At 40.2% G+C, this 20,010-nt stretch overlaps 1 protein-coding gene across 2 annotated transcripts in view; it reads left to right on the forward strand.

The window, feature by feature from the left end:
• The window catches only part of rgs3b (regulator of G protein signaling 3b), a 100,058-nt gene extending 82,562 nt beyond the window's left edge, over positions 1-17,496 (forward strand). For both annotated transcript variants that reach the window (XM_071400102.1, XM_071400104.1), the window contains 2 exons: positions 1,084-1,250; positions 10,958-17,496. In XM_071400102.1, coding sequence (XP_071256203.1) covers positions 1,084-1,250; positions 10,958-11,155 — 365 coding nt within the window. In that variant the 3' untranslated portion in view covers positions 11,156-17,496. The remainder of the gene's footprint in view (positions 1-1,083; positions 1,251-10,957) is intronic.
• Positions 17,497-20,010: the final 2,514 nt, after the last annotated feature.

Here is a 20,010-nt window from a genome sequence, read left to right on the forward strand (position 1 = left end):
CACTAACTTTTCCAGGTGCACAATCGAGAGCATCCTGTCGGGCTGTATCACTGCCTGGTTCGGTAACTGTACCGCCCACAACCGCAGGGCTCTCCAGAGGGTGGTGCGGTCTGCACAACGCATCCCCGGGAGCAAACTACCTGCCCTCCAGGACACCTACAACACCCGATTCCACAGGAAGCAAAAAAGATCATCAAGGACAATAACCACCAACCAAGCCACTGCCTGTTCACCCCGCTTCCATCCAGAAGGCAAGGTACATCAAAGCTGGGACAGAGAGATTGAAAAAAAGCTTCTATCTCAAGGCCATCAGATGTGTTAAACAGCCATAACTAGCACAGAGAGGCGGCTGCCTACCTAGACTTGATATCATTGGCCACTTTAATAAATGGAACACTAGTCACTTTAATAATGCCACTTTAAGAATGTTTACATATCTCGCATTACTTATCTCATATGTATATACTGTATCCTACACTATCTATTCTATACTATCTATGGCATCTTAGCCGCTCTGTCACTGCTCATCCATATATTTTATATATTCTCATCCCATTCCTTTACTAGATTGTGTGTATTAGGTTTTGTTGTGGAATTGTTAGATATTACCTGTTAGATACTGCTGCACTGACGGATCTAGAAGCATAAGCATTCCGCTACACTCGCAATAACATCTGTTAACCATGTGTATGTGACCAATCAAATTTGATTTGATTACAAAACTTTAAGTATTACTGTGAAACACTATCATCCCACTATTAGTGACAGATACGTTATGGACATTTTCTGAAATGCACATTTATTTTTGCATTGTCATCACCTTTAACTTTTGTTTAGACTTTTGTTGAGGCAATGTATATTTTCCAAGGGAGCCATGCAAAAAATACCTTGGTCTCAAAATGACTGTGTCAATGAATGAATTTGACAATTTTAAAATGTACAATTGCAATGTGAATACTGCAAGCATAAGAACACAGTCAACAGACTTATTTCCATTGCGGTCCTGTATTTTGAAATATACTATTTAATAACACAATATTTAATACAAAAACACTATATAATATGATATATTGTCTTGGACAGATGGAGTGGCAGTCTTCCAAAGGTTCCTGCAGACAGAGTTCAGTGAGGAGAACTTGGACTTCTGGTTGGCCTGTGAGAAGTACAGGAAAATCAAATCCCAGTTCAAAATGGCCTCCCGAGCAAAACAAATCTTCTCAGAATACATGTCCATACAGTCCTGTAAAGAGGTAAAGCCAATACACAGTACACACACACCATGGTTCATCTTTAGAGTAATAATTTAGTGATGCTGCTACTATTTGAGCAGTTTGAGTTTTTCTGAGAAAGTGTGTTACAGATAAGATGTATTGTTCTTATTTATACCATTTAGAGATACAAAATGGAGTAGGGTGAAGTTGCCCCTAGGTGCTGATCTTGGGTCAGTTTGTCCTGTGTTATATATATATATATATATATATATAAGAGTGCATTCAGAGTATTCAGACCCCATGATTTTTTTCACATTTTGTTACGTTACAGCCTTATTCTAAAATTGGTTAAATTGTTTTTTTCTACACATCTTACCCCATAATGACAAAGCAAAAACAGGTTTTTTGAAATTTTTGCTAAGTTGTTAAAAATAAATAGCTGAAACATCACATTTACATAAGTATTCAGACCCTTTACTCAGTACATTGTTGAAGCTCCTTTGGCAGCGATTACAGCCTCGAGTCTTCTTGACCGCTACAAGCTTGGCACTCCATTGTTCTCTGCAGATTCTCTCAAGTTTTTTTAGGTTGGATCGGGAGCATCGCTGCACAGCTATTTTTAGGTCTCTCCAGAGATGTTCGATTGGGTTCAAGTCCGGGCTCTGGCTGGGCCACTCAACGGCATTCAGAGACTAGTCCCGAAGCTACTCCTGCGTTGTCTAAGCTGTGTGCTTAGAGTTGTTTCCCGTTGGAAGGTTAACCTTCGCCCAAGTCTGAGGTCCTGAGCCTTCTGGAGCAGGTTTTCATCAAGGATCTCTATACTTTGCTCCGTTCATCTTTCCCTCGATCTTGACTAGTCTCCTAGTCCCTGATGCTGAAAAACATCCCCACAGCATGATGCTGCCTCCACCATGCTTCACCGTAGGGATGGTGCCATGTTTCCTCCAGACGTGACGCTTGGCATACACGCCAAAGAGCATACATGCCAATCTTAGTTTCATCAGACCAGAGAATCTTGTTTCTCCATGGTCTGAGAGTCTTTAGGTGCCTTCTGGCAAACTCCAAGCGGGCTGTCATGTGCCTTTTACTGAGGAGTGGCTTCTGTCTGGCCACTCTACAATAAAGGCCTGATTGGTGAAGTGCTGCAGAGATGGTCATCTTTCTGGAAGATTCTCCCATCGCCACAGAGGAACTCTGTCAGAGTGACCATCGGGTTCTTGGTCACCTCCCTGTCACCGCCTTTCCAAACCATGTCCAATCAATTGACTTTGCCACAGGTGGACTCGAATCAAGTTGTAGATGCATTTCAAGGATGATCAATGGAAGCAGGATGTACCTGAGCTAAATTTCAAGTCTCATAGCAAAGGGTCTGAATGCTTAGGTAAATAAGGTATGTGTTTTATTTTTTTATAAATTTGCAAACATTTCTAAACCTGTTTTTGCTATGTCATTGTGGGGTATTGTGTGTAGATCGAGAAGGAAAAATATTTATTTAATCCATTTTAGAATAAGGTTGTTACGTAACTAAATGTGGATAAGGTAAAGGTGTCTGAATACTTTCTGAATGCACTGTGTATTTAAATACAGTACTAGTCAAAAGTTGACACGCCTACTCATTCAAGGGTTTTTCTTTATTTTTAATATTTTCTACATTGTAGAATAATAGTGAAGACATCAAAACTATGAAAGCAGGTAGTAACCAAAAAAGTGTTAAACAAATGAAAATATATTTTATATTTGAGATTTTTCAAATAGCCACCCTTTGCCTTGATTACAGCTTTGCACACTCTTGGGATTCTCTCAACCATCTTCATGAGGTAGTCACCTGGAATGCATTTCAATTAACAGGTGTGCCTCGTTAAAAGCTAATTCGTGCAATTTCTTTCCTTCATAATGCTTTTGAGCTAATCAGTTGTGTTGTGACAAGGTAGGGGTTGGATACAGAATATAGCCCTATTTGGTAAAAGACCAAGTCCATATTATGGCAAGAAAAGCTCAAATAGGCAAAGAGAAATTACAGTCCATGATTACTTTAAGTCATGAATGTCAGTCATTCTGGAAAATGTCAAGAACTTTGAAAGTTTCTTCAAGTGCAGTCGCAAAAACCATCAAGCGCTATGATGAAACTGGCTCTCATGAGGACCCCCACAGGAAAGGAAGACCCAGAGTTACCTCTGCTGCAGAGGATAGATTCATTAGAGTTAACTGCACCTCAGATTGCAGCCCAAATAAATGCTTCAGAGTTCAAGTAACAGACACATCTCAACATAAACTGTGGAAGGGACTGCGTGAATCAGGCCTTCATGGTCGAAATGCTGCAAAGAAACTACTACTAAAGGACACCAATAAGAAGAATAGACTTGCTTGGGCCAAGAAACACGAAATGGACATTAGACCGGTGGAAATCTGTCCTTTGGTCTGATGAGTCCAAATTAGATTTTTGGTTCCAACCGCCATGTCTTTGCGAGATGTAGAGTAGGTGAACGGATTATCTCTGCATGTGTGGTTCCCGCCGTGAAGCAAGAAGGTGGTGTGATAGTGTCACCAGCAAAGCACCCCAACACCATGTGATTTATTTAAAATTCAAGGCACACCACAGCATTCTGCCGCGATACGCCATTCCATCTGGTTTGTGCTTAGTGGGACAAGGACCCAAAACACACCTCCAGGCTGTGTAAGGGCTATTTGGCCAGGAAGGAGAGTGATGGTGCTGCATCAGATGACCTGGCCTCTACAATCACCCGACCTCAACCCAAATGAGATGGTTTGGGATGAGTTGGACCACAGAGTGAAGGAAAAGCAGCCAACAAGTGCTCAGCATTATATGGGAACTCCTTCAAGACTGTTGGAAAATCATTCCTCATGAAGCTGGTTGAGAGAATGCCAAGCGTTTGCAAAGCTGTCATCAAGGCAAAGGATGGCTACTTTGAAGAATCTCAAATCTAAAATATATTATTTTTTCAAAACTTTTTTGGTTACTACATAATTCCATATGTGTTATTTCATAGTTTTGATGTCTTCACTATTATTCTACAATGTAGAAAATAGTAAAAATATAGAAAAACCCTTGAATGAGTAGGTGTGTCTAAACTTTTAACTGGTACTGTATATATACACCTATCGGTTTTGATTCAGAAAATGTGTACTTTTCCACCTAAAATAATTATTTCATATTATTTTTTGTGGCTGACTGCAACAGCAGATGTGGGTAACAACTGCGCATGTGCGCTCTCATGAGGCAAACTCTTACAGGCTGACTACACTGCTCGCGTCGAGTGCGCGAGTGGTGCAATTCTTTGGGGAAATCTATATTATTAAATACATTTACATTTTAGTCATTTAGCAGACGCTCTTATCCAGAGCGACTTACAGTAGAGTGCATACATTTTTATTACATTTTTACATACTGAGACAAGGATATCCCTACCGGCCAAGAGCAGACGCTCTTATCCAGAGCGACTTACAGTAGAGTGCATACATTTTTAGTACATTTTTTTACATACTGAGACAAGGATATCCCTACCGGCCAAACCCTCCCTACCGGCCAAACCCTCCCTAACCCGGACGACGCTATGCCAATTGTGCGTCGCCCCACGGATCTCCCGGTTGCGGCCGGCTGCGACAGAGCCTGGGCGCGAACCCAGCCCAGCCTGGGCGCGAACCCAGAGACTCTGGTGGCGCAGCTAGCGCTGCGATGCAGTGCCCTAGACCACTGCGCCACCAGGGAGACTAATGATTGCACCCACACTGCTCAAGCGCCAACGAGCATCTGCGTTGCCAAGGGCTAAAATAGAAGTCAGTTCTATTTGTGACGCAGATCGCGCTGCAAGTCCTGCCTCTCACATCTCCTCATTGGTTTATAGAAGCAGGTACCCACGTGCCATTTCCTCATTGGTTATACCCACGTGGGTGACTGAAAGATGAACAAGGTCGGTTGCGGTAATGCAGGTAAAATAACAACTCAATGTTTATATCCCAGGACAAATTAGCTAATAACAGCAAGCTAGTTAAATATGACAAATTAGCTAGCAAGCGCAAACTAGCTAGCTAAATTGCCATAAATGTTTAATGCTTTTTGACCTGTCCCCAAATTAATGTAATTGGTTCAGAGTTTGTTTTGATATTTTAACCTGCGTGTCGTGATCGCGTTTGGTGTGGGGGGACAAAATAAATGTATGCACGATGGCGCACGCGGCTTCGGTTCCGTGTGAGTTTTATGGAGGAGAAGGAGCTGGCGCAAAAGTTAAAACCAGTTAGCCTGAAGTTATTTCTGAAAAGTGAAAATCCGAAGAGATGGTATCAAGAGCAAGGTGGAGTTCGGTCCCTGGCTGCAAAAAATCTAGGGAAGAAGACACAAAATGTCACTGTTTTTCGTAGATGGCTCGTAGCGATGACAAAAAACTGTAAATTCGATGTCAACACTCCTACAGCCAATCTTGCTAATCTACGTGTGTGTAGTAGGCTTGCACTTCATTGACTACGAAAGAGATATACAATCAGAAATGGGGGAAAAACACAGAAAACTCAGACAACGGTTCCTTCTATATTCTGCATTGTTGTATTCGGGGCGTTTGACAAATATAATTTGATTTGTATTCCCATGGACTGGATATGGTACCTTGCCAAAATACAGAGGCGCTTATGAGAAAAGTGTCAAAGCGAGCATCTGGAGGTAGGTAATCTAATCATTGCAGTTTGAGTTGATCGTATTGTGTTGTAACCATTGCACCATATAATGTAGATATGGCCTGGGCGCTCTACCGGTTAGCATGTGTGGCCTGTCTTTATGACAAGGGGTTGAAGAGATGAGACAGTAATTGTGTCATCTAACATTGCAGAATAGACAGAATAAAATGTAAGGTTGTTGCATTTTAATTACTTGTCTACTCGCTTATTTCATAATCAGAATCTCCAATGTCTGATGTGTGCGCTAGCCATGGTTTAATTTCATTTAACATTTCATGCTTTTAACAACTGTATATATCCCGCTGGTAAGCTTGACGAACGAAACGAACTGGCAAGAGACAAACAGAGAACACAGGTTTTACACAGTGGATAATGAGGGGAGATGGGAGACACCTGGTAGGGGGTGGAGACAAGCACAAAGACAGGTGAAACAGATCAGGGTGTGACAGTTTTGCAATGTGTGAACTACATGGCCCCAGGTAGGCCTATTTGGTTGCATGTAGTCTGGTCTATTGTGTATTCGTAACCTGCACCTCCCCTGTCGATAGTGGCCATGAGTATCCTAACAATATAATTACTTTTAGCCCCATGGCCATAAAACATTCATTAGATATTATAAACATGGTATCACATTATACTTGTTAGGATGGAAGTTTCGCTTTGTCAATACACATAAGAATAATAATTTGGCATACAACCCATACTATACCAACGGTAAATTCCTTTCACATTTAGAATTGTATATATAACGAACTACCATTGTGCCACAAATAACTGTGAGGTCAATGACCCCAACTCACTCGCCGATTCTGGCCTCAATAGATTGGTCTTCAAAGAACCAAGCAACAGCAAGCTCCTCTGGCAACCATGTGAGTTGATGTTGTCAACTGAATATTTTCACACCTTTTCCTGATGTGTTGCCTAGCCATGGCGTATTATTAGCATGACAACATTTCAGGCAACTGTATAGCCAACTGACATTTACTCCTGAGGTACTGACCTGTTGCACCATCTACAACCACTGATTAGTATGTGACCATCCTGGTCATCTATAAATGTTTGTTCTAAAACGATTTTCAATCTGGCAATGTACTCTTATCTCCACCCGGCATAGCCAGAAGAGGACTGGCCACCCCTCAGAGCCTTGTTTCTCCCTAGGTTCCTGCCTTTCTAGGGAGTTTTTCCTAGCCACCGTCCATCTACATATGCATTGCTTGCTGTTTGGAGTTTTAGGCTGGGTTTCTGTATAGCCCTTTATGCTGACGTAAAAAGGCTGTTATAAATACTTTTGATTGATTGCGTGGAATACCTTGGCCCAAGATCCACCTGGTGTATATGATTGCCCATAGTCTGGTGTGTTTATTTGTATTTATTTTTGCAGTCACAGTACCTAACCTGACACACACACACAATACAGTGCATTCTGAAAATATGCAGACCCCTTCCCTTTTTCCACATTTTGTTACATTATAGCCTTATTCAAAAATGGATAACATTTTTTTTGCAAATGTATTAAAAATGAAAAACAGGTATTCAGACCTTTTGCTATGAGACTCGAAATCGAGCTCAGTTGCATCCTGTTACCATTGATCATCCTTGAGATGTTTTTACAACTTGATTGGAGTCCACCTGTGGTCAATTCAATCGATTGGACATGATTTGGAAAGGCACCCACCTGTCTATATAAAGTCCCACAGTTGGCAGTGCATGTCAGAGCAAAAACCAAGCCATGTAGTCGAAGAAATTGTTTGTAGAGCTCCGAGAAAGGATTGTGTCGAGGCACAGATCTGGGGAAGGGTACCAAAACATTTCTGCAGAATTGAAGGTCCCAAAGAACACAGTGGCCTCCATTATTCTTAAATGGAAAAAGTTTGTAACCCCCAAGACACTTCCCAGAGCTTGCCGTCCGGGCAAACTGAGCAATCGGGGGAGAAAGGCCTTTCTGAGGTAGGTGACAAAGAATCCGATGGTCACTCTGACAGAGCTCCAGAGTTCCTCTGTGGAGATGTGAGAACTTTCCAAAAGGACAACAATCTCTGCAGCACTCCACCAAGCAGGCTTTTATGGCAGAGTGGCAAGACGGAAGCTACTCCTCAGTAAAAGGGACATGACAGCCCGCTTGGAGTTTTTTTTAAATGCACCTAAAGGACTCTCAGACCATGAGAAACAACATTCTCTGGTCTGATGAAACCAAGATTGAACTTTTGGCCTGAATGCCAAGAATCACGTCTGGAATAAACCTGGCACCATCCCTACGGTGAAGCATGGTGGTGGCAGCATCATGCTGTGGGGATGTTTTTCAGCGGCAGGGACTGGGAGACTAGTCAGGATTGAGGGAAAGTTGAACGGAGCAAAGTACAGAGAGATCCTTGATGAAAACCTGCTCCAGAGCACTCAGGACCTCAGCCAAGACAACGCAGGAGTGGCTTCGGGACAAGTCTCTGAATGTCCCTGAGGCCCAGTCAGAGCCTGGACTTGAACCCGATCGAACATCTCTGGAGAGACCTGGAAGTAGTTATGCAGCCAAAGGTGCTTCAACAAAGTACTGAGTAAAGGGGCTGAATACTTATGTAAATGTGATATGTTTTTTTAATTTTGAAATAATTTGCAAACATTTCTAAAAAATGTTTTTTACTTTGTCATTACGGTGTATTGTGTGTAGATTGATTTAATTTTTAAAATCAATTTTAGAACAAGGTTGTAACAAAAGGTGGAAAAAGTCAAGGGATCTGAATACTTTTCGAATGCACTCTACCTGTAACTTAGGCTATTCACAAGTCCTTGGAGTCTTCCACTTCCTGAAAACCAGTGTAGGCGATAGATATTTGGCTCGGATGGCATTTACCATGGAGGACACACCATAGTGCTCTCCAAGCAGCACGTTAAGATATGGCAGCCCTTTTTGGTTTAGAGGCGAAAGAAACGCAAACATATTATAGGCGAGGTGCTGGCTAGCGGAGTAGAACACTTTAAAAATTAAAGAGAGAGCCGCACACTCTAGGAGCTCAGATGCAATAATTTAATAACCTAATAACCAAAGTTTCCATCAGGGTATAAGGACAAACACTGCGGGGTGACTAGTTTAGTTTATATAGTGTCAAAGGACACACACACAGGTGTCTGTAATCATTGGCGGGTGTGGCCTGATATCATTGGTTAATTCTCAGATGTAAAAATAACATACCAAAAACATGAAAGGATAGCATACGGTCATAGATACAATTTGGCTACAAACATTTACAATTGCAAAATCACAATAATCACAAGAATGGCTTCAGATCAAAGTCTACGTTAAGACTGAAGGGAGCAAGGCTCTTTAAATTAAAGATCCAGGCAGCCTCTCATTTTATCAATAAATTGTCGAGGTCAACCCCTCTCCTAGGGAGGGTGACCTGTTCGATGCCGATATAACGTAGGGATGAAATCGAGTGGTTTGGCTTATCTTTCACATGAAGATGGGTAACACAACCTGCAACCCACCCTGATCCAAAGTAATTATTTTTAATGGAGCATAATCCATAATCACATATCAATGAAGCATGTTGCCAATTCCTGTTGTGTTGTTTTTTCTATTTTTGTTTTTCTGTCTTCTGTTGGGGTTGGGGGGTATTATATTGTTTGTTTTCATTATCTGTCTGTTTGTAAAACTGAAAATTCATAAACAAAATGTAAAAAGTACCATTCAACAATACATCAGCGTCCCTCCAGTAGTTTTTTTTTCATCACTCGCAAGTATTTCGTCGTCAGACATGCTTGTAGGTTGTTGTTTACTTCTTAAAACTAAATCTGTAACACTATGCTACCATCTTCACTTTTCCTCAGGAAAAAAAAACTAGCCTCTGATTGTGAATAAGGGCCTTACGTGCAGTTTCTATGTAAAGGGATTCCCCCACGAGAGCGCACATACACAGTTACCTATCTCTGCTGTTGCAGTCTGCCACATAAAATTAATGATATAAAATAATCGCAATCGTTTTAGGTGGAAAACTACACATTTTCTGAGAGGGGGAAAAAGGCAAACGCCACCTACCTAGTTTCAGTGTATGGAATCACTTGGGAAATGTTGGATTTTAGGCAGACTTCCCCTTTAATAGACCAATAAGAAAGAGTTCCAAACCTCTCTGCCAATAACAGAGTTTTCTGTTTTCCCCTCCCCACTCAGACCACTCCCAGACAATTATTGCTTAAGAAATTGCTCTTGCTAAGAAGCTATTTTTGTTTCTTGACCATTTTGAATGAAAACAAATCACAGTAAGGTACAGTATTTAACTCTTACCCAGAAATGATTTGATAGTGAGATAAAAACAGCTGCATTGATCCTTTAAATCTAGAATCCTTAGTTACTCCATCCATTTTTGGACATATCAATTAGTGATATAGGAGCTTTGTTCAATTGTTGAACCAAAATATACGCTTTTTTTACTCCAATGTTTGTAAACAATGTACATGTGAATAAACACTGTATACCCTCAAAACATGGTTAAAATTATAATTTTGATATGATGGATGGTCAGTCTATGCATTTGAGAGTGGTTACATTTCTCCAGGCCTGTCCCTCAGCTTTTTACCAAAAGAGGCGGGGTAACCAATTTGTTTCAATTAAGGACTAGCTTTAAATTGGGGGAAGGGAAGCTGATCCTAGAGTTGTGCCTAGGGGAAACCTCACTCCGGAGTATATGAAACATTAGCAGGGTGTGATATTTAAAGTGGCAATCAGCTGTTGAAACAATAAAATGTTCTCCTCGCCACGGTTTCGCTAAAAAGCTGAGGGATGGGGCTGGAGAAATTTAACCACTCAAATGCATAAACAGAACTATGGATGCAGAAGTATAGTTTTAACCATGTTTTGAGGCTATACAGTGTTTGTTTACCTTTTCTTACAAACATTAGAGTAAAACAAGCTTATATTTCGGGTTCTGATGGGGTACAACAGTTGAACTCCGCCCATGAGGCATTTGTTATATTCTACAAAAATCAATGGATACATATCATTAATTTATAAGTACAAAAATTTATGTAGCTACTGCAGATCCCTTTTAAGAGCCTCCTTCCAATAACAGGTGAATCTGGACTCCTACACCAGAGAGGTCACCAAGGAGAACCTGCAGAGCACTTCGGCATTGACCTTTGACCTGGCCCAGAACAGGATCTATGGCCTCATGGAGAAGGACCCGTACCCTCGCTTCCTGCGCTCGGACCTCTACAGGGACTTGACCAACCAAAAGAGGTTCAACACCATGGTGCCAGATCTGCCCTGAGTTGGAAGAGAGATTGAGGACATTGGATGACTTGGAGTCCTGGTTCGTGTTCATTAGAGTGATGGACATTGGAGAGCTGTGCCAAGGTGACATTCACGTTGTCTAAATTGGTTTAGATAATGGGTTGGTACTATTTTTGTCAGTGTTATATTTACCTCATCTGATTCTCCATGGGCATTTTCCCAACCTGGTTCTGTGGTCATTGGTTTCTAATGAGTCAATTAAACATTTTTTTTGAACAAATACAGCTCCCATATCCTCATGGGCCTTCCTGTTTGTGGCATAGCCCAAACCTTCACTGCCTTCTATTTCTGTGTGTAACACAGGCAGATTTCTGACACTTCTCTATTCCAAAGACTATAAGATGCTATACACTATATCTAGGAGGTGTTCAACATAGCCATGAGGCCATCCGGTGTATTCAAACCGTTGTGCAATCCACAAACATGGTGCAATGAAATCCCCCCCCCCCAAAGAATTATACAAGCAATCCTATATGATCTTTTAATATTTCAGCATTGGAAGCTCTGCAATACAAGGTGGTTGTCCCTGCTTATAGAAAACCTTGACCATCAGCATCCAGATTCTAAGTGCAATATGAATGTTTTATGTACAGTGCCCTCAGAAACTATTCACACAACCTTTTCCTCATTTGAGATTAAAATGTATTTCATTGTAATTTTTATCAACGATTTACACAATACTCAAACATATGTGCAAAAATATATATAGATATAAATATAAAAGGAAAATTAAACACTAATATATCTTGATTAGATAAGTATTCAACCCCCTGAGTCAATACCTGTTAGAATCACCTTTGGAAGCGATTACAGCTGTGAGCCTTTCTGGGTAAGTCTCTAAGAGCTTTCTACACCTAGATTGTGGAACATTTGCCATTCTTTACAAAAGTAGTCAAGCTCTGTCAAATTGTTTATTGATCATTGCTAGACAACCATTTGCAGGTCTTGCCATAGATTTAAGTAGATTTGAAGTCAAAACTGTAACTCAGCCACTCAGGAACTTTCACAATCTTCTTGGTAAGCAACTCCAGTGTAGATTTTGCCTTGTGTTTTAGGTTATTGTCCTGCTGAAAGGTGAATTCATCACCCAGTGTTTGATGGAAAGCAGACTGAACCAGGTTTTCCTCTGAAATTTTGCCTATGCTTAGCATAAACTCCCCAGTCCTTAACGATTACAAGCATACCCATAACATGATGCAACCACAACTATAGAGTTGAAGTCAGAAGTTTACATACACCTTAGCCAAATACATTTTACCTCAGTTTTTCTTTTCACAATTCCTGACATTGAATCCTAGGAACAATTCCCTGTCTTAGGTCAGTTAGGATCACCACGTTATTTTAAGAATGTGAAATGTCAGAATAATAGTAGAGAGAATGATTTATTTCAGCTTTTATTTCTTTCATCACATTCCCAGTGGGTCAGAAGTTTACATACACTCAATTAGTATTTGGCAGCATTGCCTTTACATTGTTTAACTTGGGTCAAACTTTTCGGGTAGCCTTCCACAAGCTTCCCACAATAAGTTGGGTGAATTTTGGCCCATTCCTCCTGACAGAGCTGGTGTAACTGAGTCAGGTTTGTAGGCCTCCTTGCTCCCACACACATTTTTCAGTTCTGCACAAACATTTTCTATAGGATTGAGGTCAGGGCTTTGTGATAGCCACTCCAATACCTTGACTTTGTTGTCCTTAAGCCATTTTACCACAACTTTGGAAGTATGCTTGGGGTCATTGTTCATTTGAAAGACCCATTTGCGACCAAGCTTTAACTTCCTGACTGATGTCTTGAGATGTTGCTTCAATATATCCACATCATTTTCCTACCTCATGATGCCATCTATTTTGTGAAGTGCACCAGTCCGTCCTGCAGCAAAGCACCCCCACAACATGCTGCCACCCCCGCGCTTCACGGTTGGGATGGTGTTCTTCGGCTTGCAAGCCTCCCCCTTTTACCTCCAAACATAACGCTGGTCATTATGGCCAAACAGTTCTATTTTTGTTTCATCAGACCAGAGGACATTTCTCCAAAAAGTACGTTATTTGTCCCCATGTGCAGTTGCAAACCATAGTCTGGCTTTTTTTATGGCGGTTTTGGAGCAGTGGCTTCTTCCTTGCTGAGCAGCCTTTCAGGTTATGTCGATATAGGACTTGTTTTACTGTGGATATAGACACATTTGTACCCGGTTCCTCCAGCATCTTCACAAGGTCCTTTGCTGTAGTTCTGGGATTGATTTGCACTTTTCACACTAAAGTACGTTCATCTCTAAGAGACAGAATGTGTCTCCTTCCTGAGCGGAATGACGGCTGCGTGGTCCCATGGTGTTTATACTTGCGCACTATTGTTTGTACAGATGAACGTGATATCTTCATGCATTTGGAAATTGCTCCCAAGGATGAACCTGGAAGAGGTGCGTACTGGCGGCAGAGAAGTCAGGCGCAGGAGAGCAAAAACTGTGTTACAACGGCGCAGTTTAATAATAAAAATCACCGTAAACAGAACAATCATAACAATGGGTACAAAACCCATCGCACACCAGAATAACGGGCACAGGCACTTACAATAAACAATTCCGGACAAGGACATGGGGGAACAGAGGGCTAAATACACAACATGTAATGATGGAATTGAAACCAGGTGTGTGGGAAGACAAGACAAAAATGAAAAATGGATCAATGATGGCTAGAAGACCGGCGACGCCGACCGCCGCCCGAACAAGGAGAGGAACCAACTTCGGTGGAAGTCGTGACAGAACCAGAGTTGTGGAGGTCTACAATTTTGTTTCTGAAGTCTTGGCTGATTTCTTTTGATTTTCCCATGATGTCAAGCAAAGAGGCACTGAGTTTGAATGTAGGCCTTGAAATACATCCACAGGTACACCTCCAATTGACTCAAATTATGTCAATTAGCCTATCAGAAGCTTCTAAAGCCATGAAATAATTTTCTGGAATTTTCCAAGCTGTTTACATACACTAAGTTGACTGTGCCTTTAAACTTCTGACCTACTGGAATTGTGATACAGTGAGTTATAAGTTAAATAATCTGTAAACAATTGATGGAAAAATTACTTGTGTCATGCACAAAGTAAATGTCCTAACCGACTTGCCAAAATTATAGTTTGTTAAGAAATTTGTGGAGTGGTTGAAAAACAAGTTTTAATGACTCCAACCTAAGTGTATGTAAACTTACGACTTCAACTGTACCTGGAAATATGGAGAGTAGTACTCAGTAATGTGTTGTATTGGATTTGCCCGAAACATAACACTTTGTATTCAGGAAAAAAAGTTAATTACTCTGCCTCTTTTCTTACAGTATTACTTTAGTGCCTTGTTGCAAACAGAATGCATGTTTTGGAGTATTTTTTATTCTGTACAGGCTTCCTTCTTTTCCCTCTGCCATTTAGGTTAGTATTGTGGAGTAACTACAATGTTGATCCATCCTTAGTTTTCTCATAATGTGAGAAAACTGAGGATCACAGCCATTAAACTCTGTTTTTATGTCACCATTGACCTCATTGTGAAATCCCTGAATGGTTTCCCTCCTCTCTAGCAACTAAGTTAGGAAGGACTTCTGTATCTTCGTAGTGACTGGGTGTATTGATACACCATCCAAAGTGTAACTAATAACTTCACCATGCTCAAAGGGGTATTCCATTTTTTTTTTTTTTACTTGCTCGACTGAGGGACCTTACAGATGTGTGTTGTGTACACAGATGAGGTAGTCATTCAAAAAATAATGTTAAACGCTATTATTGTCTAATAAAATGCATTTGCTAGCACGTACCCAGAGAAAATTATTTTAATGTAGAGGTGCTGACTAATGGTGAATAAACTGTAAGCTATAAAAAAAAAATACTTTTTAAACGCTATTATTGCACACTGAGTCCATGCAACTTATGAAGACTTGTTAAGCAAACTTTTACTCATGAATTTATTTAGGGGTTGAACACTTATTGACTTATTGAAAAACTTAATTACAATTTTGACATTATGGGGTATTATGTGTAGGCCAGTAACAAAAAGTATCTCAATTTAATCTATTTTAAATTCAGGCTGAAACGCAACAAAATGTGGAAAGAGTCAAGGGGTGTGAATACTTTCTGAAGGTACTGTATAAAGGAGAAATAGTATAGTACCCTGTACATTTTTGTATATTAGTATCTTATATAATAGTAATTGTTTTAGGGAGGCTCATATACTACATACAAGTAACAAACAGCGATAACATGGAAAAGCAATTTGTCATGAATAATTAATCTCATGACATCCACAGCACATATCTGACTTTTAGAGACCCCTAAGGAGAAAAAAACATGTTAACTAAACAAAATGGGTCATATGAAAAAGCGTGACCGAAGTTATAGAATAACTGGTTTGTTACTTATGCTGCAAATGTACAAAGACACTGCTTATTAAGAGTGCATTTTGGTGTATTCACTATGTACAATCTAACACATGGAGGCATTTTAATTAGCCTATAGTCAACTGACACGTGCGTGTCACACGAGACGTCATTTTGAATATTGATTAGCTCCCAATGTGTTTATTCCAGAGACTTACTGTTTCTTTCTGTGGCTGCAGCTCAATCTCCTCTTTCCACTGATATAAAGCTTGGCCTATTTCATAATATAGGGTTTGTGAAAGCGGTGTTTTTCTACACATGAGAGGATCCAGACAAGAAAATTGTCACAAAATCATATTTAAAACCCAAGCCTTTTGAGCTGGCAACTCATACGACCCCATCAGAGGAGACTCACAAACATGACAATGTCGTCTGAACTTTGACACCCACGTCCTAATTTCAACGATGTCTGAACCGTTTGAGCTACAAACTAATAGTCACCAACATCAACAGATAAGACTCACAAACATTCAGCACTCACTTGTTTTACTATACATCGCACACAAGCTTCAGGGGCGTCATCGGAAGGTAACCTGTGAAAATGGGACAACATGAATAGGGTATAAAAAGTGCCATAAACAAAGTGACTAAATATGGGTATAGATGTATATAAAAACATTTTTTTGCTTATATCTCCTACATATAGACCCAGTCGGTATTAGATGGACCGTCGCGGCCCAGCCTGCCTGTGGGGGAAACAAACTGTGGTAACCTAGGTTACTCTATTGGCTCACAGCAAAAACTTGACCTTTTTCAAACACAGTTTTGTTGTCGTCTGCTTGTTTTAGTCAATTACAAAACTACATTTAAGAAAAGTACAACATGTATAAAGATAACTTTTCAGCATTGCCTGCTCCATAGCATTCTCACTACTTAGAAAGATGTAATATTGTAGGGCTTCCCTCATGCCCCTTTTCATGACGAAGCTAGCAGCCATGCGAGCGAGCGTGTGTGTGTGCTAGCTAGCTACCGACCGGAACATTAAGCTAGCCAAGACCAACAACACAAACAAACTGACTATACAGATACAAGTAGTGGGTGGACTTACAAACTGACTGTACTAAACAAGTTAAATGTCTTACCTGTGATAATGTTTTCCACACACATAGCTACGTGTAGCCTACTTGGACACCGAGTCCCCACATTTCCCACTCTCCTACGCTGAATAGCCTGAAGCTACAGGGCTCTTCTCGCAGGCTCCATTTTCCTACGTGGGAGCACTGCAAAATCAAAGACGAAGTTGGCTCTTGTACAATGGGAATATTTGTTTTCCCCAATTTGTGAGCGTGGTCGAGGGGAATTCCTTATTATTACGTGACTATTGACTCAACTATAGCACAGACACTTCAAAAACATATTCCTTTGATTTATTTTTGGGCTGTTTTGCCATTTATGAATCTGTTGTCAATGTGTTTCTATGGGCTATAGCAGTAAAAGCCAAAAATTCAATATTTTATCAAATAATTGTTTTATATATTTGTTTTTATACCTACAGGGGTCCTAAAAAGCTATTTAGCTAAATGATCCATGGCATGACTATCTTAAAACATGTTAGCTTAGTAGATAATGCAAACCAAGGGCTTAGATCAGATGTTTAAATAAAATGACTGATAAGTGCAGTGACTGTAGATTCTGAACTTGTATCATTTTAATTGTCAGTTCCTATTCAATGGATGCAAAGAGATATACTGATCATTTTACTGTATTTCTTAATGTATTGTTAACATTAACTTCAATGCAGTATTACCACAATGTTACTTTTGTTCTCCACCATTAGGCAAAATAAAGTACTCTGTGAAATGGCTGTTGCTTTAGACATTTAAAAAAATATTAAATGTCTGTCTAATCTTGTTGTCATGTCAGACTAGTCTTGTTTTTATCAATACCAAAATTCAATAAAATCAAGTATAACATGGCCTCGTATCATTTAATTGCATAAACTGTCAAGCTATTCCACAGCCCAAAGGACACTGGAAGTTGTGGTTAGTGTACTCACTAAGATTAGAAGGTTCGATCCCAGGTCGAGGTGTACTTTAAAGATGGGTCCCGATGCCTCTCTGCTTGGCATTAAGGAGATGGATTGAGGGTAAGTCCCTGCATTACACTACTGTCCTGTCCAGGGGGTACATCAAGCTGCTAAATGCTACAGAAACAGGAGATAGCCATCTGGCCCGGACAAAGGGCTTAGTAATTGCTACTGCACCTGCATATAGTGCCAGCTGGTGGATGCGACTATGTGTACTGTCACCTACAGAACACTAGAGGGCAGTGACAATCCTACAATAGGAATGACTATAACAAAGACTGTAGATAAATGTGCATCAGTAACTTTCTCACTCATTTACCAAAATAATCTGAAATGCAACCAAAACTAACAGCAAATGCATCCAACAAATGTGTAGAGTCACAAGCTTGATGTAGTCATTGTGTGCTATATGTGACCAAATACTCTACTTTTTACTACTTTTTAAAAACTTCTTATGCCTGCAGGGGCAGTATTGAGTAGCTTGGATGAAAGGTGCCCAGAGTAAACGGCCTGCTCCTCAGTCATAGTTGCTAATATATGCATATTATTATTAGTATCAATTTGTAAGTCGCTCTGGATAAGAGCGTCTGCTAAATGACTTAAATGTAAATGTAAATGGATAGAAAACTCTAAACTTCTAAAACTGTTTGAATTATGCCTGTGAGTATAACAGAACTCATATGGCAGGCAAAAACCTGAGAAGTTCCACTTCCTGTTTGGATTTTTTCTGAGGCTGCTAGATTTTCAACCAAGCTCCCATTGAAATTACAGCGAGATATGGATGAGTTTTCACTTCCTACGGCTTCCACTAGATGTCAACAGTCAATAGAACTTTGTCTGAAGACTAATGTGAAGGGGGGCCGAAGGAGACAGGAATGATTCACCACTGCCATGAGGTGACCACGCATTGACCACGCGCGTTCACGTGATAGGCAGCTCCGTTCCATCGCTCAACTGAAGTCAATGTAATTCTCCGGTTGGAACGTTATTCAAGATGTATGTTAACAACATTCTAAAGATTGATTCAATACATTGTTTGACATGTTTCTACTGACTGTTACGGAACTTTTGGACATTTCGTCACGTTATAGTGGACGCGCTTTGACTTTGGAATTGTTTACCAAACGCGCTAACCAAAGTAGCTAATTGGACATAAATAACGGACATTATCGAACAAATCAAGCATTTATTGTGGACCTGGGATTCCTAGGACTGCATTCTGATGAAGTTCATCAAAGGTAAGGAAACATTTATCATATATTTTCTGGTTTCTGTTGACTCCAACATGGCGGCTAATTTTACTATTGTTCTGAGCTCCGTCTCAGATTATTGCATGGTTTGCTTTTTCCGTAAAGTTTTTTGAAATCTGACACAGCGGTTGCATTAAGGAGAGGTATATCTATAATTCCATGTGTATAACTTGTATTATCATCTACATTTATGATGAGTATTTCTGTTGAAACGATGTGGCTATGCAAAATCACTTGATGTTTTTGGAACTAGTGAATGTAACGCGCCAATGTAAACTCAGATTTTTTGATATAAATATAAACTTTATCAAACAAAACATACATGTATTGTGTAACATGAAGTCCTATGAGTGTCATCTGATGAAGATCATCAAAGATTGATGATACATTTTATCTCTTTCTGCTTTTTGTGAAAGCTATCTTTCGCTGGAAAAATGGCTGTGCTTATTGTGGTTTGGTGGTGACCTAACAATCGTTTGTAGTGCTTTCGCTGAAAAGCATATTTGAAAATCGGACACTTTGGTGGGATTAACAACAAGATTACCTTTAAAATGATATAAAACACATGTATGTTTGAGGAATTTTAATTATGAGATTTCTGTTGTTTGAATTTGGCGCCCTGCACTTTCACTGGCTGTTGTCATATCGATCCCGTTAACGGGATTGCAGCCACAAGAAGTTCAATTAATACACATTTTATCATTTCAAATCCAAAGTGCTGGAAGACAGAGCCACTGTCACTGTCCCAATACTTCTGGAGCTCACTGTATATCCGCTTCAGGTCAAATTTAGGGCCAGCAATATGCAATTGCAATTCACTTAAACAATTACTTGAAGGTATTTCTACAAGTTCAGGAAAGACGAGAGGTTTAAATATACATTTAACTGAACTTGAGGACATAAATTCAAGTAATATTATTTGCAGACAGCACACAAACTGAGGATTGGGTGTCCTCCAGACCAGTATCCATCTAGCCAACCATTTTCCTGAGATATTGATTTCTCTGCCTGCACCCTACACTCTGGTCTGATGTGGAAACAAGTTCAAGTCAGGACGTGCAGGACACAGAGTTTCCTGTTCAACTGGTGTTTTTTCCCCGCTTCGGGGGAATAGGTTTTGGCAAACTACACTCTTAGAAAAAAGGGTTCCAAAA

This window comes from Salvelinus alpinus, chromosome 5, assembly GCF_045679555.1.
Source record: "Salvelinus alpinus chromosome 5, SLU_Salpinus.1, whole genome shotgun sequence".
In the NCBI taxonomy this organism is placed as follows: domain Eukaryota; kingdom Metazoa; phylum Chordata; class Actinopteri; order Salmoniformes; family Salmonidae; genus Salvelinus; species Salvelinus alpinus.